At 44.2% G+C, this 25545-nt stretch overlaps 1 protein-coding gene across 1 annotated transcript; it reads right to left on the reverse strand.

Annotated features, from left to right (window-relative positions):
• Nucleotides 1-7175: 7175 nt before the first annotated feature.
• On the reverse strand, nt 7176-16087 carry srgn (serglycin). Its single transcript, XM_056278958.1, has 4 exons — nt 15929-16087; nt 12236-12377; nt 9542-9750; nt 7176-9246 (listed from the first exon to the last, which is right to left on the reverse strand). Exons 1-4 carry the CDS (start codon nt 15981-15983, stop codon nt 9179-9181), a joined length of 474 nt encoding a protein of 157 aa, XP_056134933.1. The 5' UTR covers nt 15984-16087; the 3' UTR covers nt 7176-9178.
• Between the last annotated feature and the right edge of the window lie 9458 nt (nt 16088-25545).

A 25545-nucleotide genomic window follows, 5' to 3' on the forward strand; every position in this document is an offset into this window, starting at 1 on the left:
ACCAGCGACATCACCTCACCAAGCTCCTGGCCACACGTCTGAGCGCAAAGCGCCTCCTGGTGCAGGATGCAATGAAAACTTAGGATGGCTCTCTTTTCATGTTCACGGAGAAGCGCTACAAATCCTTTGTTCTTCCCCAACATACAGGGTGCACCATCAGTACAGACAGAAATAAGTTTATCCATCGGTAGTTTTTTTTTCTTTAGCAAACTCCATGAAAGACGTGAATAAATCCTCTCCTCTTGTTGTCCCTTTCATTGGCAAAACAGCCAAGCTTTCCTCACGCAGTGTGTCACCTGCAGCACACCTGGCAATGATACTGCACTGAGATAGATGGCTAACGTCTGTTGACTCATCTAACGCGAGAGAAAAGTATGTCCCGCCGTTTATGTCCTTAATTTGTGTTTCCTCGACTTGATTTGCCATCATGATGCTACGATCGTGCACAGTTCTTGCTGACAGGGGCATGTCTTTTATTCGTTTGATTATCTTGTCTTTATTTGGGAAGTCATCAAACAGTTCATTGGCCACATCAAGCATGAATGTTTTGGCATACTCGCCATCTGTGAATGACTTTCCATTCCTTACTATTGCCAAAGCCCCCGCAAAGCTAGCGGAATTCCCGTCACCTTGCTTGGTCCACACAAGTAGTTGCTGCTGACTCGTCTGCACTCTCCGCTGTAGCTCCTCGCATGCCCTTTTCCTGCTGTCCCCCGCTGGATATTTCCATGCAAATGAAGCATGGTGCGTATCGAAGTGCCGCTTTATATTTGACCGTTTCATCGATGCAATTTTATCATTGCATATTAGACATACCGCAGATCCATCCAGCTCTCTCCACAAATGCAAATTCCTCTGTGCACGCAGCCTGGAATGCACGGTAACCATCGTCTTTTTTTCTTTTCGCCATCTTTTCCGTTACAAGGGTTGAAGCGGATAAACTAGTTGGCTATCTGATAAAATTGATTTCTTCACCTTTACAATGACCCGGACATGCTCGCGAGCCATTGGTTCCCGACCCGACCCACGGGTGACCCGTGACCCGTTAAATTTATCTTCAAAACTAATTTCTGTTTACTTTAAAATGACACAGTATTATTAAGAAATATCACAAGTATTTTAAAATCAGTTCCAAACTGATTTTTTTTTTTAAATTTCAACTCAAAATTGTCTGGGAGCCATATGCCGTCACCGGAAGAGCCATATATGGCTCGCGAGCCATAGGTTCCCGACCGCTGGTCTAAATAAAGAATGCCACGGAGAGGTTGTGTCGAGCGACAGCGCTGTGTGCTGAAGTGATTTAAAAATACAATATTGGCGACGAGGATGGCTGATATCTCTCTCCCACCACCTGCCCCCTTCCTGGCATTACCTGGCAAGCCTCTGGTACCATGGACTCGCTGGCTACATAGTTTTGAAAATTACATCATCGCCTCAGGGCTCGACGACGTGAGCCAGGCTAGGAAGACGGCTTTGTTGCTACACTGCTTGGGAGCAGAGGGTCATCGTGTGCTCGGGACTCTGGGGAACGTCACAAGCTTTGACGAAGCTGTGGGACTTATGAGCACCCGTTTCGCTGCTCCACAGAGTGCCCTCCTTCGGCGATTTATATTCCGTCAGCGACACCAACTGCCTGGTGAGTCTGTGCGGCAGTACGTAGCTAATTTGCGAGGGCTAGCTAGCTCATGCAAGTTTGGCGCGCTTCAGGACGAGATGGTTCGCGACCAGCTAATCGAACACACCAACAACGCAAAGGTGCGTGAGACTCTCCTGCTGGAAAAAGACGATCTGCTGCTGTCCAGAGCAATTACCATCGCACTACAGGTTGAGGGAGCAGCCGAGTGTGCTGCTATGCTAAATACACAGCAAGTGGGCACCTCCAGTCAAGCTGCCAACGACTCCTCCCTCTACTCACGGCTGCCCCTCGGGACGCATCCCAGCCAGAGCGAGGCGGGCGCCGACTCCACTGGGGACGTCTTGCAACTGCAACGACGGCGTTCTCGGCCCCGCCCTCAACAGTCCTGTGGTAACTGTGGGTCTCGGTCTCATGTTTCAAGGGCTCAGAACTGCCCTGCCGGTGGCCAGACATGCCGTAGCTGCGGTAAGCACAATCACTTTGCCAACGTCTGTCGATCTTCCCCGGCTGGGTCAGAGGGCCACACCCCCCAGTCTTCAACCGCCGTCATTCACAAGGTGAGCTCTGGGCCAGTGTCATTCAAATCATGCACAGTCAACATTAATGATGTGTGCATCCCCCTGCTGTTGGACACCGGTGCAGGTGTGTCTCTCCTGAATGTTGATACCTACAGTCAATTTTTCGGTTCACTGCCACTGTCCGCACCCTCAGCTGTCCTCTGTGGGTATGGTGACTCCAAAATCGATCTGGTTGGCTCTCTCCAAGTGACTGTCCGCTATGGAACCAAGCTGGTGCCCAATGCAGTTTTTCATGTGGCACGCCGTGGGGCCAACCTGATGGGCCTGGACCTGTTCTCCGCTCTGGGGTTCTCCCTCTTAGACACAAGGGGGGCAGCAATCCTGACTGTTGCCACACCTTGGCAGCAGAAGTGGCCATCGCTGTTTATGGGGCTGGGCTGCCTCTCCGCCTTCGCCCATCAACCTCTCCTCAACCCTGCTGTGAAATCTGTCATCCAACCACTGCGCCGCATCCCGTTGGCTCTCCGTGATGGGGTCTCCGCCGAGCTGCAACAACTGCTGCAAGCTGGCATCATTGAACCGGTGGACGCGTCACCTTGGGTCTCAAACCACGTGGTGGCTAAGAAGAAGTCGGGGGGCCTGCGTGTCTGCGTCGATCTACGTGCAGTAAATAAGGCAGTGGTCCCTGATAAGTATCCACTGCCCACCTCAGAAGAACTCACTGCTCAGTTCTGTGGCTCTGAGGTGTTCTCCAAGCTCGACCTCAGACGGGTACTTACAGGTGCCCCTCCACCCCAGCAGCTGAAACCTCACAGCCTTTGTGACACATGCAGGAGTGTTTCGCTACACCAGGATGCCTTTCGGTCTCAGCTCCGCCCCTAGCTGCTTCCAGAAAATCATGGTCTCCGTGCTGGCTGGCATACTGGGCGTGGCCATTTATCTGGACGATATAGTGGTACACGGGCCCACCAGTGAAATCCACGACAAGCGCCTCAACATGGTCTTCGCAGCCCTGTCCAAGCACAAGCTAACTCTCAATGCTGAGAAATGTGTCCTCTCTGTGCCAGCCATCGACTTCGTGGGGTTCCGGCTGTCAGCGAGCGGTGTAACTCCACTACAATCCAACTTGGACGCCATTCAGGCCATCCCTGAGCCCAGCTCGGCCGCCCAGGTCGCCTCCTTCCTGGGTATGACAAGTTACTACCTGAGGTTTCTTCCCCAGTACTCTGCGACCACAGCCCCCCTGCGCCAGCTGCTGCGTAAGGACGAGCCATGGGTGTGGTCAAAGGCATGCAGTGACGCTGTGCGTGATCTCAAGACTCAACTGACTTCACCACCAGTGTTGGCTCACTTCGACATCTCCAGCTCCACCTTTGTGACCTGTGACGCATCAGCCACAGCGATAGGGGCTGTGCTGTCTCAAACCCAGAACGGTGTGGAGAAGCCCATGCCTTCGCCTCCCATGCCCTCAACCTGACCGAGCAGCGGTACTCCGTGGGTGAGCGTGAGGCGTTAGCCTGTATCTGGGCTTGTGAAAGGTGGCACCTCTACCTCTATGGCCGCTCCTTCACCCTCAGGACAGATCACCAGGCCCTGACAGCGCTGCTGTCCACATCTGGGACAGGCCACAAACCCCTGAGGCTGCACCGCTGGTCTGACCGCCTCCGGCAGTATAACTTCAGCCTGCAGTTCACCCCAGGCAGAGACAATGTTGTCGCCGACCTGCTCTCTCGCTCTGTCTCCACCCCAGCTCCACAGACGGACACTGACTGTGTGGAAAAGGACATTGTCCAAATGCTACACACACCCCTCCAGGCCACTGTCTCTCTGCAGGAGCTGAGGGCAGCCTCCGAACAGGACCCTGTCCTCTCCCAGCTCCGCACCTACATCCAGAACGGCTGGCCTCACAAGGTCCCAGAGGAGCTGGCTGCGTTCGCCCGAGTCAGACAGGAGCTCTCCTGCTGGAACGACACCTGCGTGGCACGTGGGTTTTGCACAGTGGTCCCAGCTGCTCTCCGTGCACGTGTTTTGAATACGGCGCATGAAGGCCACCTGGGCATTGTGAAACTGAAACAGCGCTGCCGAGACCTGGTGTGGTGGCCGGGGATAGACAGAGATATTGAGGCTCTGGTGAAGGACTGTTCTGCCTGCCTTGTGAGTGGCAAGACTGGCCACCAGGCTCCCCCACCCCTGCAACCTCTCGCCTGGCCCTCTCAGCCCTGGGAACACCTGCAGTTGGACATTTGTGGTGAGATCCATGGAGTTCCCCACCACCAACGCTTCATGGTGGTCGCCTACGATCTACACTCAAAATGGCCTGAACTCACCACTTCCGGCACTGTGACCTCACAGATCATCATTGACTTCCTGGACTCTCTTTTCTCTCGCTGGGGCCTCCCAAAGACCATCACCACTGACAACGGCCCTCAGCTGGTCTCTGCTGAGTTCACTGCTTATCTCGAAAGCAAGGGCATCCGTCATATACGCACTGCGTACTACCACCCCCAGGCCAATGGCGGCGTTGAACGTTTTCACCAGTCACTGAAGAACGGCCTCAGAGCACACATGGCCCAAGGGGGCTCTTTCACGCAGGCCATCCGTCACACTCTGCTGCACTATTGGGCCACACAGCACTCGACCACAGGCGTCTCCCCAGCCTCTCTCATGCTAGGCCGGGAACTGTGCATGCCCCTTGACAGGCTCCGCCCCTCCACACCTCAGGCACCTCCCTCTGGGGTCAGAGCCTCAGTCACTCGTCAGCAGACGCGGATGAAGCAACGGTTTGACCAGTCAAAACGAACCAGGGTGCCAGACATCAATGTGTCAGACTGGGTCAGGGTCCGCAGGCCCCACAGGGACAATAAAATGGCTTCATACTGGTCCTCTCCTCTCCAAGTCACCCGTCAGCTGGGCCCAGCCACTTACCTCCTCAGCGATGGCACTCGGTGGCACTCCAGTCGTCTACGGAAGGTGTCAGCTCCGCCACACACAGCTGGTGACACAACCATAGCCATTCCCTCAGCATGGCGAGACGCCCCGGGGCTTCATGCAGCTCCTACACGGGCCCCGGACATTCCTGGGCCTCAGCTTCCCCTGCCTTCTCCCTCCCCACCTCGGCCTGCCCAGCCTCAGGCCGCCCCGCGACCTGTTCGCACACGTTTACGCCCTGGCCACCTAGAGGACTTTGTGTCAACCTTTCATGTTTGAAATCCTGCCGGGGGGGGGGGGAAATGTTATGTCTGCACACATCGACAGTGCTGCATTTGATTTGGTGCTGTTCTATTGTGCTGGGATCGATTGGTGATGCCTGCGGGCTCTGGGTTGTTTGATCGGGTCCGCCTTTGATGCTGTGTCAGTCTAAATAAAGAATGCCACGGAGAGGTTGTGTCGAGCGACAGCACTGTGTCCTGAAGTGATTTAAAAATACAATAGTGTGCCTTTCCAAATCATGTCCAATCCATTGAATTTACTACAGGTGGACTCCAATCAAGACGTAGAACATCTCAAGGCTGATCAGTGGAAACAGGATGAACCTGAGCTCAATTTTGAGTGTCATAGCAAAGGGTGTGAATACTTATGTACATGCAATATTCCAGTTTTTTATTTTTAATAAATTAGCAAAAATGTCTACAAAACCTTTTTCACTTTGTTATTATGGAGTATTGTGTGTAGATTGGTGAGAAAAAAGAGGAATTTAATCCATTTTGGAATAAGGCTGTAACATAATAAAACGTGGGGAAAGTGAAGGGGTGTGAATACTTTCCGGATGCAGTGTACATCGCTTAGAGACTTGGGTTGGCATCAAGGGCTCAGCTCTTAGCTTATTACGCTCTTACCTCACCGACAGAACTTTTTCTGTTGGTCTGGGTAACTCTACTTCCTCGATGGCTCAGTTGAGTTGTGGTGTCCCTCAAGGCTCAGTTCTTGGCCCCCTTCTTTTTTCTATATACATGCTGCCCCCCGGTGAGGTCATTCAAAATCACGATCTGCTTTACCATTTGTATGCCTATGACACTCAGTTATACATGCCACTAAAACCCACAGATCCTAACGCCCTAGAAAATCTCACAAGTTGCTTCTCTGACATTAAATCTTGGATGTCAGAACATTTTCTCAAATTTAATGATGATAAGTCTGCGGTCATTCTGTTTGGTCCCAAAAATTCCATCAGCCATTTTGTAACTAATCTTGGTGGTCTGTCAGGAAGTCTTAAGAAGGCTGCTAGGAATCTTTGGGTAATATTCAATGCTAACCTTGGTTTTGATAATCAAATCAAACATGTTGTTCAGTCACGCTTTCTCCAGCTCAAGCTAATCTCCGAAATTTGGGGCCTTTTTATCAGTTGCCGATCTGCAAAAAGTTGTTCATGTTTTTATCTATTCTCTGCTTGACTATTATAATGCAATTTATTCTGGTATCAGCAAGGGCTCTCTCCACCATCTGCAGCTGGTACAAAATTTCACTGCTCGGCTCATTACCAGGACAAAGAGGCATGACCAAATCACTCATGTGCTTGCCTTCCTACACTGGCTCCCTGTTATATTTCGAATTGATTTTAAATTTTTTGCTCACTTTTAAGGCTTTAAATGGTCTTATTCCCACATACATTTCTGATTTACTGACCTGGTATACTCCCTCTCGACCATTATGATCCGCAGATGGAGCCCTGTTGGTTATTCCTAGGTCTTGATTTGTTACAAAGGGTGATAAGGCTTTTGCTGTTAGAGCCCCCACACTATGGAGCTCTCTTCCTGTCGAACTAAGGCAAACGAAGTCTCTAGCTTCTTTTAAATCTCGTCTTAAAAAGTTTCTTGTCATGAAAGCTTTTACAAATGTTTGATATTTGTTTTTGTTTATTTATACTGATTTTATTTTTGCTCTTACTTATTTGGTCTTACTCTTTTTTTGCCTTGTCTGGTTTTATTTCTTTGTAAAGCACTTTGAAACATTGTTTTAGAAAAGTGCTATATAAAGTTATTATTATTGAGTTATTATCATTAAGACAACCACAGTAGAAGATAGGGTGATGAAAGCAGTTTAATTGCATTATCCATACAATCTCCAATCTGCGACTTATATTCAAGGAACAGAGGAGCAGAGCGATAACTTGTCATGCTGATAAACTGTCAGAGAAAAGTAATTCGTGTCTCTATTGTTCTTATAACTTGAAATACATTCAGCATTGATTTAAACCGAATGTGATCCCATAATCAATATATTAAAAGTTCACTTTTTTATTGAAAGCACTACATTACATACATATTCCCTTTATTTTGGAGAAGGGTGAGATTATACAATCTATTTAACCATGTTGTGAATTGCATCAAAACACATTTCTCCAACTTCTTGCAAGTTATATACAAAGCATTGATTTAAAATGTAGAAACTACTGTTTCAACTCAGACAGGTATAAACGTAAATTCTGTAAGCAGAGGAGGTTCAAGTCATTTTCAACTAAACTTACTCAAAAAGTAAGATTTTTTTTTAATAAATCTTTTTCAGTTGGTTGAATTGAAAGCGAATTGAACGCAGCCCTTCTCAGAAGAGCAGTTCATTCATGCCCTTGTCTCCTCCATTTGCAGTAACACTGGAGTCAGAGATGCGGCAGCGTACACATGGGAGCAGTGGGATCTTTCATTAAGGACTTGAAAAGCAGAGTAACAATTGCTTTATTTCTTGAAATGCCAAGCACTGTATTACATACTATGTAATCATACTCCACCGTGTACTCCTTACACTTGTTCATTTTCGTTAAAAAGGACTTTTTTTAAAAAAATTTTTTTAGTTTGGGACTTGTTGGACGTGATTTTTGATACGTGTATTAGTCAACTAGCTAAACCGGAATGTGTAGACTTCACGTAAAGGTTCTGTATCCATATACAGTTGCTCTGTCATATTGTTACTTTTTACCTTTTGTAAACCACAGGATACATGTTGTGAAATTTGAGGAGTCCCACCATGTCCCAAACTCCACGTTTTCAGCAGGTGTCTGACAGTGATCACAGTACAGCAGACCTTTGTTCATCCACACCAACAATATCCATTGTGAATACAGTTTGCTGACAATATTTATGAAAAATTCATGTTCTTTTTGTGATCACTTTTGTGATCCCTCTGCAAGCAAAAGCACAATGTAATATGCTGCTCGGATTGTCTTTGTTGCTTCAATGATTTTTGGATTATCAAGACTCTCCTGTGCATCTTTCCAGACTTGCAGTTCTCAACATTGAGTACACGACCCTCTGGATGGTCCCCAAAAGATACAAGGGGGGAACATGTGGAAAATTCAGACAAAGGGATCCTAATTTTATATGTCTATATTACATAATCAATTGTCATCTTGGTGTGTCTGAAAGGCACGTGTGCAACATGTTCCCAACCACATGTTGCTATGGGGGGTGAGGCTTTTAGGGATGGGTCAGTGGGGGGTTGGGTTTTAAAAGTGGTGCAGAGGGAGGGTCAAGGTCAAGGTCAAAAAATGGCTTAGAACTACCGATGGACATACAGAGGCACTATACTATTGCACTGATCTTACACTTTTAGAAAAGACTATTCCAAAACTTGTATGGCAAAGACATATTTCAACTTTTACTGCAGTCAGTTCCAAAAGGAGGAAACTTTTTAAAGTGAAGAGGTAAACACAGGTAATTACCAATAAAGCTATTCATTCACAAGAGTGTATGTCTTTGGCCTTGACTTGAGCCTTTTCTTTATGTTGACAAGTGTCTCACCATTGTTTAATGTTATTCTGCTCCTGAAGAGCTGCTGACAGAGAGAATCTGATTCACAATAATCGCATTTGGAATTTGAAAAAAATAATTCATCTCAACTTGTGATTGGCCAAGACAATCTTGTATCGGTTGTACTTTTCATTTAATGTTTGTCTTTGAATGGATACACAACAGATATCATCCGTGTGTGTGTGTGTGTGTGTGTGTGAGAGAGAGAGAGAGAGAGAGAGAGAGAGAGAGAGAGAGAGAGAGAGAGAGAGAGAGAGAGAGAGAGAGAGAGAGAGAGAGAGAGTCTACAGCTGCAGCAGATTGTCCTCTCTTAAGTCCAGTGCTGGTGGTCTTGCTTCATCCCCTTGCATACCTACAAGGTAAATACAGTGAGGTTAGATTGTTTGGTGCAGAGAATTGGAAGCCCTCTTACAGGACTACTAAACAAGCAAGATTCAAGCAGCGTCATTACAATTAGAATTTTTTAGCATAAACAAATCTACGGGACCACTGTGTTGTATAATGGGTGAAATCATCAATGGGAATTAATGTTTGCAGCTGATGGATTAATGGATTAAGTCTTTGTCAAGAATCTGTTCCCATCTAGAGGATACTATCAATATGAATGCAAAGAAGGTACCCCACAATCATACTTTAATCTTAATTACCTTGGAGCAGCCCGATCATGTCATAATAGGTCAAAGCCGCCCCAGAGCCGGGCTCAGGTTCAACTGTAGCAAAAATCCGGTCATCCACGAATGAAGGTTCAACCGCAGAGCCCTCTAAGATACCAGAACCTTCTTCAAGATGAAACCAGCTTGTCTTTTCTTCCTTCCCTTCAATGGGCCTATCCTCCTCCTCCACAGGCGTCGCCTTTCTAGAATGGAAATCAAAAATTAGTTGAAAGCAATGGGTGGATGGATGAAGACATGTCTGAGAATGCTCTTCAAGAAACTTTAACAAATAACAGCTCTTTTTTTTTTTTACTTGACAGTGTCATGTTTAAACGTTGCCCTGGGGGCTTCATTTTCCTGTTTAAACACTCCTCTAAAAAGCATGCGTTATATGTATTTCAGTTAATGTATATATATTCCTAGAATGCATTGAAACTTGTAAATTCCTGTCTTCTTATCATTTTCTACATCACTTCAAATACACTTGGCCCTTTATTCACTTTTTTTCTACATATGTACGGAGATTCTTCTCAGTTAAAGTCAGTGAAGCTCTAACAAAGACTGCATACAGTCTGTATAAAAGAGACTTTTTATCACGTAATTTGGTATTTCTACTTCATTTTTCTGCTCTACTTATGGCTTATATGTGCTGCTTTGTATTGTATCTGCTGATCTATTGTTAGTATGCTGTATGTAAGCATCCCACCAAAATATAATTTTAACATAGAATAAATTCTAGAACGTGTGCCAGCTGTCTTAATGGTAAACAGAACAGATTATAGTTGCCAATTTGATTACCTGTATCCCCATTGCACATAACCTGATTGTGCTCAAGCCTGGGAACCAGACTAGTTTAGTGCAGTAACATTTTACAGATGTAGACGCAGAACAATAGACCAGAAGCAGCAGGCTATCAGCCGTCAGCCCAACTTCCTCTCAACAGTTCCTTTAGACTTCCTGTTCAAGGTTGGTAGTGAAGTGGGTGAGAGTGGGGTGCTTAGATTGTTGGACTCTCAAGTTAGTCTAATAACGCCCAAGGCCGACAATGACTTTGTTTTGTCCTCACCCTCTATCTCACCTTCTCTTCCTCTCTATTCCTCCATGTCCGTTCTGGACTCCGCCCTCCGTCCTCTCAAATTTAATCTATCTGTCTCTTCCTGTTAAGCACGCCTACATCCCTTCTCTCTGTCTCTCAGTGCCGACTTCTAACAAATCAATATGATCTCACTGATAAAGCGCGATCTAATTTTCACATTCTCCACATTTCTTTTTTGGATTACCAGTTTAAATGGCTCTCATGGCAAGAACCATAGCACTCTGGCTCATGGAAAGGACACTGAAATTTTGACAATACATGCGCATCAGCTTGAAAATAGCGTGTCATCTCTATGTTTTTGGAAGGGCTTTCATCTGATAGCAGTAACATCTTTTGACAGGCGATGTTCAAGAGGAAACTGAGGGTTTAGCTAACAGAGTGTGATAGTACAGCTGACTTCCTTGGTAGTCCTACGTGCAAACATGCTGGTTACTAAATGCACATACAGGCCCCGAGTACTCACAACACACCAACACGCACACACCAACACAAAAAACACACGCTGGTTTGACATACTTAAAAAGGGCAGTCGATACGCCACAGTTTTGTCTCGGCTTCAGTTCTCATTTAATTATTCCATATGGGGGTAACAACTGCGAGTTTCAGCATAACCATGTTCGACAATCTCTTCCTACTTTCTCTTGGTGCAGAAGGTCCACCTTTCGATTTACTAATCCTAAATGCTGTGCATTTACATGAACAAAGGCTCACACAAAGGCAGAGTTTCAAGCTGAATTTGTTCTTTCTGGTGTCATCTGGAGTAGAAAACCATCCCAAAAGTAACATTTCCACCCCCTTGATTTGCGTATGAAAAGGTATTGATGGTGGAATTGCTTTGAGTCAATATTTAGCCCAATTTAATGACCTGTTTTACTACACAGGATACAGTGGATGGAGGTAAGTAAATTGGAGAGAAATAAAAAAGACATACAGTAAAGTTGGTAGCTGGGATTTGAAACCTGTATCATCATGTCCACACTATTTTTTCAAGTACACTTGGCCTAACATTTATCTAACTGTGACAGAAACGCATGTTGATCAGATGTAATGGCTCTTGTTTTGCATCTAAAAGTGAAGTTGCGCTTTATGTTACAAGTCTCTTCGGTTAAATTGCAAAACCACTTACTAAAGGCAACCATAGACCGCTGTGAAGAGGAAACATAGTTGAGTAAATCTGAAAAGACTAGCAATGTTTTTTTTTATTACATTTTGGTTCCATATCACCCACCACATTATTTTCATTAGTTTTACTCTCTTGTCAGTCCCCAATCAAACAAGTTTCATAGTTTGAATCTTTATTTTTCACTTATGTTTAATTTCTCTACCATGTTTCCTTTCAAATTAAATTGTATATTTTCTAATGAAAATAAATACCTCAGACACCATGTGGATGACATCAAGCTGAAGGGCTGAGAATATATGCGCATTCCCCAACCCCAGACAATTAAACATTAGCGAGAATGCCAAAACTGATCACAGATCAGCGTTTCTCTGCAGCTACAGTCCAAGTTCATGTTCTATATCCTATGGCAAACAAAACAAAGATCTGAGACAGACAGACAGAAACACACACACACACAAAGTACACTTACAAGTACGGTGCGGCTGAGACAGGAAGTCTGGTTGGCAGGTCTGAAGTCACTTGCACCACCGGACTATGGTAAGTCTGACAGTTGGCATCTGTATCATGGGGGTTACACTTCACAAACATATATCTAGCTGTGGTGGGTGCTCCTAGAAAGTGGGAGAGAGAGAAGAGAGAGAGTTGCACTGATAGATAAGATGGATTGGATGAAATCCAGGTAAAATACCCTTTAAATGATCCAGTTGTGGCTTATTTCATACAACTGATAAACTGAGGTAATAATCTTGAGCAAGGCGTTTAAGCATAGGTGTCCTTTGGTGTAAGACCTGCTCAGTTATTCTAAGTTGTGCTGAGGAGGAGTATTTAAGATCCACTGCCTAAAATGTAATATGGAAATGCCTGAGTGACAGAGTGACTTACACACTGGCACCTTAAAAGCATTGACTACTGCTCCAAACGTAGTTTCTTTCTTGCTGAGTTCAAGGAAAATAGTACACATTTCTAGTTTCTGATGACTTTGGTTTTTCTGATTGTTAAAATACAATTTTATATCAGGGAAAAAAACAGACCGTATGTCTTGACTTTGAGTTTTTTGGATGTGTTCGAAGTGCTATAGATACAGGACAGAAAACCGAAGCATAACAGCTGATTCAAACTGTGTTCCTTTGAGTTTTTCTAGCCTTTGATCAACTTGCCATTGTCTGACAAGATTAATGGAGGCTTGTGTCCAAGGTTTTTTTTTTTTTTGTGATGATGCATGCTACTGCTTTTCCATGCATTGAGTGGGGCTTACAGTTACTTCAAAGCTTTGCACCACGGTTCAGTAAATCCTGCTGATATAGATCAGTCTTCTTTGTACACAATGGCAACTTGATCAGTTTTTATTTTGCTCAAAGGAAGGTGATATATTTCTTTGGAAGCATAAATGTATTAAACTGTCAGTTTGTAAACTCATTTGCATAAACAAACTGGCTGAGGAGACTACAACATTGCAATTCGACTTTACTCCCACTTCTTTTTTGTTTAATCTACATATAACTAGTGCTCTGTGATGGCCTGGCGGCCTGTCCAGGGTGTCTCCTCGCCCAATGACTGCTGGGATAGACTCCAGCATCCCCGCGACCTTGAGAGCAGGATAAACGGTTTGGATAATGGATGGATGGACGGATAACCAGTGCTACAGACTGATACGTTCACGCTGCAAGAAGCTGCACCCATGGAGCCTAATATTCCGAGTATAATCAATTTGAAATTTCAATCGGTTGCAAAGGCGTAATTCAAACCTTTTCATAAACTCATCAATAGACAATGTGTACCATGTAAACGATTTAACCCGATTACTCTGGTTCTTTCTGTGCACGTGCGCCCTGCTGAGTAATTTCAGGTTGTCACCTGACGACCAGGTGACGGTCTGTTTGTTTGTTGCTCTGCTTCCTTGCTTTTCAACTTCTAGCAACTATAAATTGATTTTATGGCTTGCCTATACTATTTTATGGATTTTATCCGATCGTCGATCGTCCACTTGATCGCTCTGAAGTCTCCGACTCCGTACCCCTGCCGCTGTATGCGGCGAGAACCGTGTGGATTCAACCTTCGGCCGTGGGCATGATCGACGGTTTTGTTTAAACTTCCTCGCTGAGCTTTTTGTCCGATTTCTGGAAATACTGCCTATTATTGTTTAATTCATGAACGGGTTCGACTTTCGCTCGGCTGTGGCTACCTAAAATTCAGACTGGGCTTTCCTGGCTTTGCTCACGATCGCTGATCCCTGCATTTGTACCGCTAGCGGATTCTGCTGCTAGCTAGCACCGACTTGTTTTTCGTCAAAGTAGCTAGCTAGTGCTCCGAGACAGAGACTTTCGCCGGGTCGTATCTCTCCAAAGACTCCGGAATTCTCTTGCCTGTGTCAGTCGTGGTCCTCACAAAAGTCGGGATTGTGAAGACTGCCGGCTGTTTCAGAAGGCGAACAGAAAGACGGTTAAAGAACTGAATGTAAACTACTAATAAGACACGTTAGCCCCTAGCTAACGGGTCTGACCCTTTAGCCGAGCGGTTAGTGATATCGCCTTGTGGTGCAGTACACGCCCGTATCGAATCCCGCACCGGGCAAGAAAATAACCGGGTACATGAACATCACTGGAGGGCAGGAAAATAAGAAATAACGATCTATTCAGACACCCATTCAAGTGCACGAGGAAAAAGTCACACTGCGCATGTCCCACAGATGTCCCGATTAAATGCATCGGCGCATGTAAACAGCAGAACATTAGATCACACCTCATTTAAACAGCTGACCCGAAATCTTCAATGGGAATGATTTCAATCCGAATGAGGGAAGAAAAAGAAGAAGGGTGCATGTAACTGCAGCTAATGCCAGTCCGTGATGTATCAGGGGGAAACCTCATATCAAACTTTATTTATATAATTACATAACTAGCCAATGACCTCAACGATTTTGTCATTATACTGTTGTAATTGCGAGTTAACAACATATCCATCTTGTAGAAAAAAAACCAAACAAAAACATGAGATCAAGCAAATCTGTTGATAAATTACTATGAAATATTACAAATAGAGGAAGAGATGAAAAGTTGACCTCAACAAGTTTCCACAGTGGGGGAAGTTTTCTCCGTTTCAACGTAATCTGTCTTTTCCAACTGAGCGGTTGCCTTCGAATAGCTACACCGTGAGAGTAAAGGAATTTAACGGGGTCACGTGGCCACACTTCAGCCGACTCTTCCGAAAATATACGTCATATTCCCCTTCTCTCTCTGTGATAAATGAGTATACCCGGACCCATGCGTCTATATCGATCATTTAGACGAATGCATAGAGCCACAAATCTTTTTTTTTAAAACATTTCTTATCATGAACTGCACCTCGGCATTATAGAATAACAGTAATACTTGTATAGCAGTATGTGTGTGTGTGTGTGTGTGTGTGTGTGTGTGTGTGTGTGTGTGTGTGTGTGTGTGTGTGTGTGTGTGTGTGTGTGTGTGTGTGTGTGTGTGTGTGTGTGTGTACATACACAGAACATCTGTTGGGATTAAAATGTGTTGAAACCTTTTTGTTTTTGCCTGCGTACCACAAATTGTATGTGTGTGCATTTCGGGAAGGAATTTCACAGACCCACCTGAATCCAAATGAACCGTTAGACTGCCCATTTCACTCCTACACGGACCAAAACGCCCTCTCTCACTGATCATCTCTTTTATCAAGACGAGAGGCGATTTTCCATTTTGCCTCTCGTCTTCTTTCTTATCCACCGCAACATTTCCCTCGTGTAGAAATGAAGTCAACGTGTAAATGCACCTAACACATATACGGACAAGTTGTAGCGAATATTTCCGTAAAAGAATCTCTTTTTAATTTCCCTAGTTTGCCACCTTCACGCGGACTTTATATTGTAGCGAATTCGAGGGGGTTACCCCCCCCCAATTCGCTACAATATTAAAAATGACAGAAATTCGGTTTGGTCCTTTATGAGTCCACACGGTTCAGAGAAGCCACCTGATAGCCGAGAGAGGAAAATTGGGGACTTTTTAATCAAAATTTAAAGGTTAACGGGGGATTCATTCCCGAAATTTAGAAATTGAGGACGTTTCAACATCTTTACGGTCTGATTTTTTTAAAATTATTTTTTATTTTAACACGAATCAAGTGGAAAACAAGTCGTTAATGAACAAATTGATTGACATACCCATTCCGTTATTTAAGGCGAGGCACAGGACTGCGAGTGACAAAATCACGTTCATTGTCAGCGTTTCTCTTCCCTCTCAGACGCCAAAAATAAACAAAAAGTGGAGAAAATTAGTTAGGGGGAGAAAAAAAATAACGTACAAAACTAAATCGCTCCTTCTATGCCCTCAGCTGTGCACTGTGTGCGACTAGACTTTGCAAACTGCTTAAGTCGCAGTCGGACTTCCCCTCAAAAAGAAAAAAAGAGAAAAGAAAAGAGGAGAGGGGAGAAAAAAAAAGAAAAGCTCGGCCCCTCCGGTGCGTCACGGCTTCCTGAGATCGCCCGTCAAACTGTTTGAGGTTAGAAAGCGTTTCAACATCCGTAGTGGAAACTTTGACGGTACCGTTCATGAGCTGGGTTTGTGCTTGCGTAACATCACAAACTACGTTGATAAGTTAACAGAGATAATTTTTAGTTTCGCCTTTGAGGAACGGGGTCGGGGTCGGGGGGGCGGAGGGGGTACGCTTTCAGAAAGAAATGACAGAAAGGCAAAGAGGAAACCAAAAGAGAGAAATAATTCGCCTCGATGAAACTGTTAAGAATCATTTTGGGAGGGGGGGGGACAATAAACCCTAGCCCCCCCACCCCCCACGCACGCGCGCCTTCTGACTCAGGTTAGACGTGATGCTCCCCAGAGTTACAGCACAATGATTTGGCGGCAAATGAAGAAAGGTGGCTTAACTATGATCCTCAGTCAGCAGATCACCGTTAGCCGACTACCAGTAAGGGCAGTATGTTCAGAAAAACAGTCATCTATATAGTATGTTCACTTTCAAATCCGCTCTTCTCGATAACTTTCACTTTCATGTTTAGAAATGTAGGCCAGCCCTAAAAAATAAAATAAAAAAGGTGGGTAAGCTGCTTGTGTGTTTACCGAGCCAGAGAAACTTACCAGCATACAATGAGTCAATATTCATCCGAGATGCGCCGCTATAGCAGAAGCATTGTCAGCACTGGTAAGCCACTCAGGAAACTGCAGTGCACTTGCACCCTTATCTAGATCCTTTCTGTTTTCTTATCTGGGTTACTGAGCATGCATAAAGACGCCTTTCTATTTAAGATTTGTTGGGGATTTTTTGTTGTTGTTGCCTTTATTAAACAGGGCAGTGTGGCTAGACAGGTAATATAGGCTGAAGAGAGAGGGTGAACCCAGATAGCATCTGGATGTGGGCCACTTCAGACAATGACGCGGCACTGATGGTCTTCTGGCCCCGACAAAACGGATGTGAGCCTGAAGTGACTCACATGTATGATAGTAAATATGGCCCCAAATATGCCACATCAATTGTGGGCCTTTTTTGTGTGGCAAAGATACAGTGCTCTCAGCAATATTTAATCTGGATGTGACCCTGAAGTGGCCCGTGTGGTAAATGGTGAATAGGGCCCATCTTTGGTAAATATGTGGCACATGCGGCATTGCTATGGCTTGGTTCTGGCCCAGATCTGGCAAACAGGAGTGGACCGCCCAAGTGCCATCATTCCACACAATATGTGGGCCGGATCAATGTGTCAGTGTGGGTCAGGTCCGGGCCACAGCAATTTTGCTTTCTGGGAAGGCTCTGAGGCCAGCTCCATTCTTGTCGAAAATATGATGACTGCTTTGTACAACACATTTGTCGACGTAGCCCACATAGTGTGCACTTAACTAGCTGAGCCACTGGGGCATCCCTGGGCATTTGAACCCTTGAACCGGTGGACGGCAAAAGGCTGGTCCCATTAAATTATTTGAGAAAAATTTTCTGTATGTCATTTTTGGCACACTTCAAATACACAAAAGCCTTCAAATCTCCCAATTTCTCAAGCACCTAAAGTATTTATCGATAACAATGAGGACATCAAGTGTCATGATTTACGTATATCACATATTGTGTCCATAATTGTGTACTCAAGAGCAAATCTGTGCCCTTTTTAATGTGTGTGTGTGTGTGTGTGTGTGTGTGTGTGTGTGTGTGTGTGTGTGTGTGTGTGTGTGTGTATATATATGTGTGTGATTGTGTGTGCTTTTGTCCTGGTTCATGTGTGTGTGTGTGTGTGTGTGTGTGTGTGTGTGTGTGTGTGTGTGTGTGTGTGTGTGTGTGTGTGTGTGTGTGTGTGCGTGCGCACACATGTGTGGGCATGTGTTTTTGAGCTTGTGTAGGTCTGTGCATGTTTTCTGTTAAAATACACCAACATATTTGTGCGATTTAAGGCTCGGCTGACGAACAAGTTGAGACAGTTAGAGTACCGAAACTTTGCATGTCTCAGGGCCTCGGGCACATAAAATGTATAATATTAATTCCAGTCTTAATGATTCAGAAGCATGACAGTAATCAAATGGCTACTGGGTGCTTGGAGCTGGCACAGGGAAAAGTTGGCGCAATGTGCAGGTGTTACTGTGAAACAGGTGGTAAATATGGAGGCCAGAGTCTCATTTGGGTGATGTAAGGGGAATTCAGTGTTTCATGTGTGTGTTTCCATTGCTTTTCAAAGGTGCCCAACTAACACCAGTTGGAACAAGCTGGTGAAAAAAGGAACATAGGGACAAACTTCAGGGATGTTACAGAAGAATTAGTCTCCACCAAGGTCTCTCTCTTCTCCCAGCTTGGTACGACACCTCCAGTTGAGCACCAGAACACACCTGTCAGGAAGAGTTATGTTTAGCGGTAGAATTATACTCAAAGCAGCAAATTAATTCTGAAATGAAATATCCTTCTCGGTCTTCTGAGTTTTAAGCAGTGAGACAGCATGTAATGGTGAGGTTTGAATCTATGATCATTTGGTAAAAAGTGATCAGAAACAAACAAAAAAACAGAGATATTAAGTTTCCTTTATTAATCCCCTTGGGGAAAGTCAGTTACTGCAAATGAACCCATCCTAGCTGTGATCTGTGTAGCTAAGAGCACTTGGCTGCCGCCTTCATGCAGCACTCGGGGATCAACTCCAGTTCGTCTTTCCATTGCCTCGGTCAGGGGCACAGACAGGAGTATAAACCCTAACATGCATGTCTTTTTGATGGTGGGGGAAACCGGAGCACCTGGCGGAAACCCAATGCAGACATGGGGAGAACATGCAAACTCCACGTAGAGGAGGACCTGGGATGACCCCCAAAGTTGGACAACCCTGGGGTTCGAACCCAGGACCTTCTTACTGTTTGTGCTGTTCTCATTTAAAATTGCTTTTATACTATTTGTTTTAGCTACGACAACTTAAGCATCTCTTTCATCCCTTCTCTCATCTTCTTTCTCTCCCTGTGTGAATGGGCGTGGCAGTCTGCCTCTCCTCTTGTGTGCATGTGAAGTCTGTTCTCTCTGCAGGGCCCCACAGAGCAGAGCTGGTTTGTGGCGCAGGGTCCCGTCGGCTCCTGACTGCATCTGTGGGCTTCCCGACATCGTCTTGGATGGACACAGATTCACTAAATTTGCCTTGCACTCTCTTTACAATTTTGTTACCCAGCGAATTTAAATGTGCTACATTTTATGCATTAACTGTATGTATTCTACATCACCTCGCTGTGTGTAATCTATAATCTATGATGTTACATTATGATTCTGTTATTTATTTTGGCCATTTGACACCTATTGCATGTCCTGGAAGAGGGATCCTCCTCGTTTACTCTTCCTGAAGTTTCTCCCATACTTTCTTCCCTGATAAGTTTTCCTTGTGGAGATTTTACACATTTGGATCTAGGGTCCAAGGATAGAGGGTGTCATATGTCGTATATTGTTGTATATTGTACTGATTGTAAGGCTCTTCGGGACTACCCTGTGATTTTGGGCTATACCAATAAACTTGACTTGACTTCATGTCACTCACCACATACTCAATTCAAATGTTTCAGACTATGCAGTGACATTTTATGGAAGCCAAAAAAAGCACTTAGTTCCATTGATTTGACTGATATACTCTTATCGCTGAGACTTAAAACACAAAAACCTAAAAGGAAGCTCAGCATTGTGAATGAAATAAGCTAGGGTCATCCAAAACAACAAATGGATTTTAAAATACATTGTACATATTTTGGCATACCTTTGTCTTATCATGATTTATCACAAAATGTTAGGCTGTGTATTTATAATATACCCCTTCATATTCTAAATCTGTCATCATTCCTGTTTCTCTTCACCTCTCGTCTATCTTGGATGAGAAAGTTGCATTCCTCCGAAACCAAGACATGCAGTCAAACACAGGGAGAGTCAGAGTCTGTAGAGATGGTGAGCCGTCATGTTTGTCTGCTTCAACATACTGGAGCAATCTGACCCCACAGCCTGCGCGTGTGTGTGTGTGCGCGCGTGCACACGTGTGTCAGTGTGTTACTTGACTGTGGCAACTCTCGTCAAATGTTTAAGTCAAGTCAAGTCAATTTTATTTGCATAGCCCAAAATCACAAATTACAAATTTGCCTCAGTGGGCTTTACAGCAACACAACATCCTGTCCTTAGACACTCTCGTCGGATAAGGAACAACTCCCTAAAAAAAAAAAACCTTTCACAGGGAGAAAAAATAGTTCTTGTAGAACAGAGACAGATGTGGCTCTATGGACTAAAAACGGTAATCCTTAACTCAACCTCCCCATTTCTCTATCTCTCTCTTTTATTAGAGTATTTTTGTCTCCTCTTTGTCTTTCTCCTTGTTTTTTTGCTTCCTGTTGCTCTCTATGATAAGCCATGTCTCTCTGTTTGAGAGAAAAAGTTTGAAAAATACAGCAGAGAGTAGACAGAGAGAGAGAGAGAGAGAGAGAGAGAGAGAGAGAGAGAGAGAGAGAGAGAGAGAGAGAGAGAGAGAGAGAGAGAGAGAGAGAGAAGGAGCTCCTGAAATTTTGACAATTTTTTTGGTTCTAAAACGGGTTAAACCTTTCAAAACCAACCAAATGTAACAATTCCAAAAAGCAAATTAGTAATTAATATTTCTAACGTCAATTTTATTAGTCGGACTCATAACACTAAACCAATTTTAAATCTTGGCAAGCTAGCTAGGTAGCTAGCTAACTTCAGTGCATTTACGGAACTACCATCCACAAGACGGCGCCCAAGAGATCATATCCAGGATTCAAGCGGCCAAAACGACACCAAACTGCACTACAGGACTACAAAAACAAAACTAAAGGAGTACCAACTACTAATTTGGAACCGGAAAACAGGCAGAACCACCCTAGATTAAGGAAAAGATAGCTAACGCTAACCGCTAGCAACTTAGCTAACGAGCTAACAAGAAAAGACACACAAATTCAAACAGGGGTAAGCAAACCTTTTTTTCCCCACTGTTCGGAAGAAGAGATCCCTCATACATCACAACTAGCAGTGTAACTTACTTTTTACGGCAAGAACGGATCTTTCAAGAACTGGAACTCTTGTAGCTAGCTAACAAAATAATACCAACATTAGCTAGTACTGACATTAACCATCCCTCAGAGCTGACAGAAGTAAACAGCTGTTTTCCCAGCCCCTACCCGATTGGCTGAAAATACACGGACCATTTTTTTCCCCAGAATAATTGTTACATTTACGCAAAATAGACACAGCACCAGCAACAGCAGCACTGTGCAGTTCCCGCCCTTTTGACTATCCAGCAGACATACGCACAGAAAATGGCAGACAACAGTTCAGGGTGAAGCTCCAGAAAGAAAACCCAGAGACTCTGTTCAGAGACTGTTACCAAAGCAAAGGCAAGATGGTTACAACTAATCTGCTCTTTTACACAGACAACACAAATGCATGACATGCAGGTTTCTGTAAACATTTTGAATATATCACCAAAAAAGGGATATGCAAAGGACAACAAATTTATGTTTTTTGATGATGAAAACAAACAACGAGAACAAATTCCTCACCATGAACATATACCAAAATGGCACAATCATGATGCAGGGTTACCAAGCTGCCCTCAGTTCCTTTGAGAATGTGTGCCATTCAATTGAAAAACTATAAGAAAGTGAAAAAGAAAACATTAGCCAAGCCCTTGAAATGCCAAAGTTAACATCCAACACAGAGACTCTGACACCACCTTCCAGTGATCAGGGCCCCTTGGTCAATGCCATCACACATTTGTCTGCATTCCTCCCCCAAAGCCCTGGTCTAGAAGTTGAAATGGCCCAGTTAAGGAACAGTGTCTCCCTGATAGAGGTAGAGGTAGTGGAGCTAAGAGAAAAAGTGGGAAGCTGTGCAGCCAGCAACCCTCACACTGATGTTCTTAAGGACCAGCTCAGCCAGGCAAAGAACCAGATGAAAGTATCAGTGCAGGAAATAAAAAGAGAGGTTGAAAGTCTGATCCAAGACAAAGAAAATCTACAGAAAGAGCTCACAGAATTTAAAGACACAATGAGATAAGTCATAACAGAAATGTGGTGTGAAATAAAAAGGGAACTTACAAAACTCAGAGAGGAGCTCTACCTAAGAGATGAAATGATTGAAACTCTTTAAACAACATATCCCCCCTCCCACCCCAGACCCCTCACAGAGCTCTAACCTGCTACCCACCTCGCAGCCCAGCAGCCAACAGACCTTATCTGCCCCTGCAAAGAAAAATCCTGCTCCACCACCTGAATCCAACACACGCTCAGCCCCTGCACCCTCCAAGGAAAAAACTTCACCTACCTCACCTACACCAGCTAAGCTAGATAAAGACGCTAAAGTGGCCATCCTGATTGAGTCCAATGGCAAATTTCTCCAAGAACAGATATTCTTCCCTGGACATTTTGAATATAAAACTGAAAAACTGAAAAGAAAAAAAAAAGAATTCAAGATGCCCTGTGTTATCTCTCCGACCCTGAGTTTGGCACACCAGCTCACATAATAATACACACAGGCACCAACAATTTAAGATCTGAACAAGAGCGAGTAGGAAACCTCATCAACAGGCTGCCAAACAAAGCAACCAATCATTTCCCCAGCTCTAGAATCACTACCTCCACCCTTTTCCCTTGCAAAGACTTCCACCCAACAACAATCCAGAGAGTCAACGCTGACATCTCCAGAGGCTGTGCTCGTCTGCCTAAAGTTCATCTGACCTACCACTCCAACACAGGACTTGTATGACCACTACCATTTCAGCAAGAAAGCAGTGAGGAAGTTTGCAAAACACTGAAAGACACAGCACCAGGGAGACAGCTCCCCACAACAGATGGGCACCCTAGCCCCCAACCATGGCCCCCCAAAGGAATACACCAGTGTATAACCACCCAGACAGAGAGAGATATCCACCTATACATCAGCACCATGATCAACAGACCAACTAAGCCACAACACCCAGTCCACCATTTATCAGGACCAACACATCCCCCCCAGCACCTCAGCCAAAAAGAGCCCACAAGCCTGTCACATCCAGAGCAGGCCAAGACCCCTATCCACTAGGACCAGCCCACCACCCCTCCCACCCCCCTTTCAGACCAGTCCACTGGCCCTCAGCACATGCCCATCACTGCCCCCACCCCCCTGCCAGACCAGACCGCTACCCTTCATACAAAACACCCCACCACTACCTGGCTGTACCACCACCTCCAGCTACCAACTCAGCCCATCGCAACTCAGCCCAACAAAGAACCCCCCCCAAGCTGGAGCTATGCAGAAGTGCTGAAAGGACAAGGGTCACTTCAGATGGGTGAGATCAAACAGCTGCTCTAGTACATGTGCTCTAAATTCATTTAAGACTATCACGCAAAAAAACAAAACAAAAACGACCGATTAATGTATCTATCAACAATGTATTGTTACCGTTTTATGTTCTCAGAGGTTTATGTCATTGTGAACATTTAATTCTTAATATTTGTTAATATGGCCTCCCTTTCCATTAGTACTTGGAATATTCAGGGCCTGAGCTCATCAGCTTTTGGCCTGAAATGTACAAATAGAGAGTTTCAGGAAAACATTAAAGGCACTGATATAATGATATTACTATAAAGTCAAAATCACCCACTGTCCCCCAGACTATAACGAAATAATAGTATCTTCACAAAAATTCAGCACTGAACAGCAGGGAAGAAACTCAGGAGGTTTGGTAATGTGGTACAAATCAAAATTGGACAGACACGTCAGCGCCATGAAAACAGGCAAATATATCTGGCTAAAAATTAAGAAAGAAATCTTCAACTCACAAAAAGATCTCTTTCTCTGTGCAAAAAATATCCCCCCTTATGAATCTCCTTATTACACTGAAGACACATTCACATGATTAGAGACAGAAATGAGTCATTTCCAGGCCCAGGGAAATGTTCTTGTTTGTGGCGACCTAAACACATGGAAGACACCCAAAATGACTTTGTAAGTACTGATGGCAATAACTACATTTGTAACTCAGATGATAAGACTAATAATTTTGTTTACTCCCACAGAAGGAACTGCGATTCGGTTATAAACAGGCATGGAAGAGAACTCTTGCTGCTCTGTTGCAGTCTGGGTCTGTATATCATCAATGGTTGGATAAGAGGAGACACCTTTTGAAGACACATTTTGCTCACTTCTTAGGAATAGCGCAGTAGATTACGTAATAACTGATATAGACCCTTTGTCAATTAGAACATTCTCTGTCAAACCACTAACTCCCCTTTCTGATCACAGCCAAATCACTGTTTATCAAAATGACAGAAGATAACACGATCAGATTACTGCCCAGTAAGCTGTTCCACATTAAAAAAAAATCATACAGATGGGCCAAAAACAGTACAGAGGAATTCAAGAAAGCTATTGGCAATCATGAAATCCAAAATCTCCTAGATACTTTCCTAGATACCCCTTATGTCCTCAGTAAAGAGGGTGTCAATCAGACCGTGGAAACAGTTGACAACATATTTGGAAAAAAAACCCCAAAACAAAACAAAACAGCAGAAAAAGCAAGATTGAAAAAAAAAATCAAGATCAAAACCAACACTTAAGAAAGAAGACACTTCGTTTGATGCAGAATGTCAACCAATAAGGGAAGAACTTCGCAAATTATCTAATCAGAAACACGTATACATACATGCCTTCACCTGAAATGAGTAAAACACAAGTTAATACAAAGATAGTACGTATATCATATCTATGATTCACTATCTGTCACTGTCAGATCATTTTCTCATCAAATTTGAAGCATTATTGGCCTGTCCAGTTAATGTCAGCACAGATGTAATTGCCACTCGCCATATTGGTCCCTCCACTGTAGCTGCATTTGGCCAGCAGCTGCCTGAAGTCTTGGCTCCTTTCACTGTGGTAAATGACTCTGTTGAAAATTTCACTAGTGATTTAAATGTGGCCCTCTCTAGTCTCCTCGATTCAGTTGCACCTCTCACTACCAGAGCTAGGCAACTAAAGAGGCCTACACCCTGGTTTAATGATGAGACACGTGCTCTTAAGTGGACCTGCAGGAGACTGGAATGTAAATGGCGAAAATCAAAACTGGAAGTTTTTTACCTACCATGGCACGAGTGTTTATTGAAATACAAGTGTGATTTATCTACTGCAAAAACATCGTATCTCTCTCACTTAATAAATATTAATAAGCATAACCCAAGATTTCTCTTTGACACTGTATCTAAACTTACTAAAAAGCAGTCGTCTATTAGCTGCTCACCATTCACAGCCCACGAATTTCTAGATTTTTTTCTGCAATAAGGTTGATGAGATCTTAAA

Source organism: Lampris incognitus, chromosome 4, assembly GCF_029633865.1.
Source record: "Lampris incognitus isolate fLamInc1 chromosome 4, fLamInc1.hap2, whole genome shotgun sequence".
NCBI classification, from domain to species: Eukaryota; Metazoa; Chordata; class Actinopteri; order Lampriformes; family Lampridae; genus Lampris; species Lampris incognitus.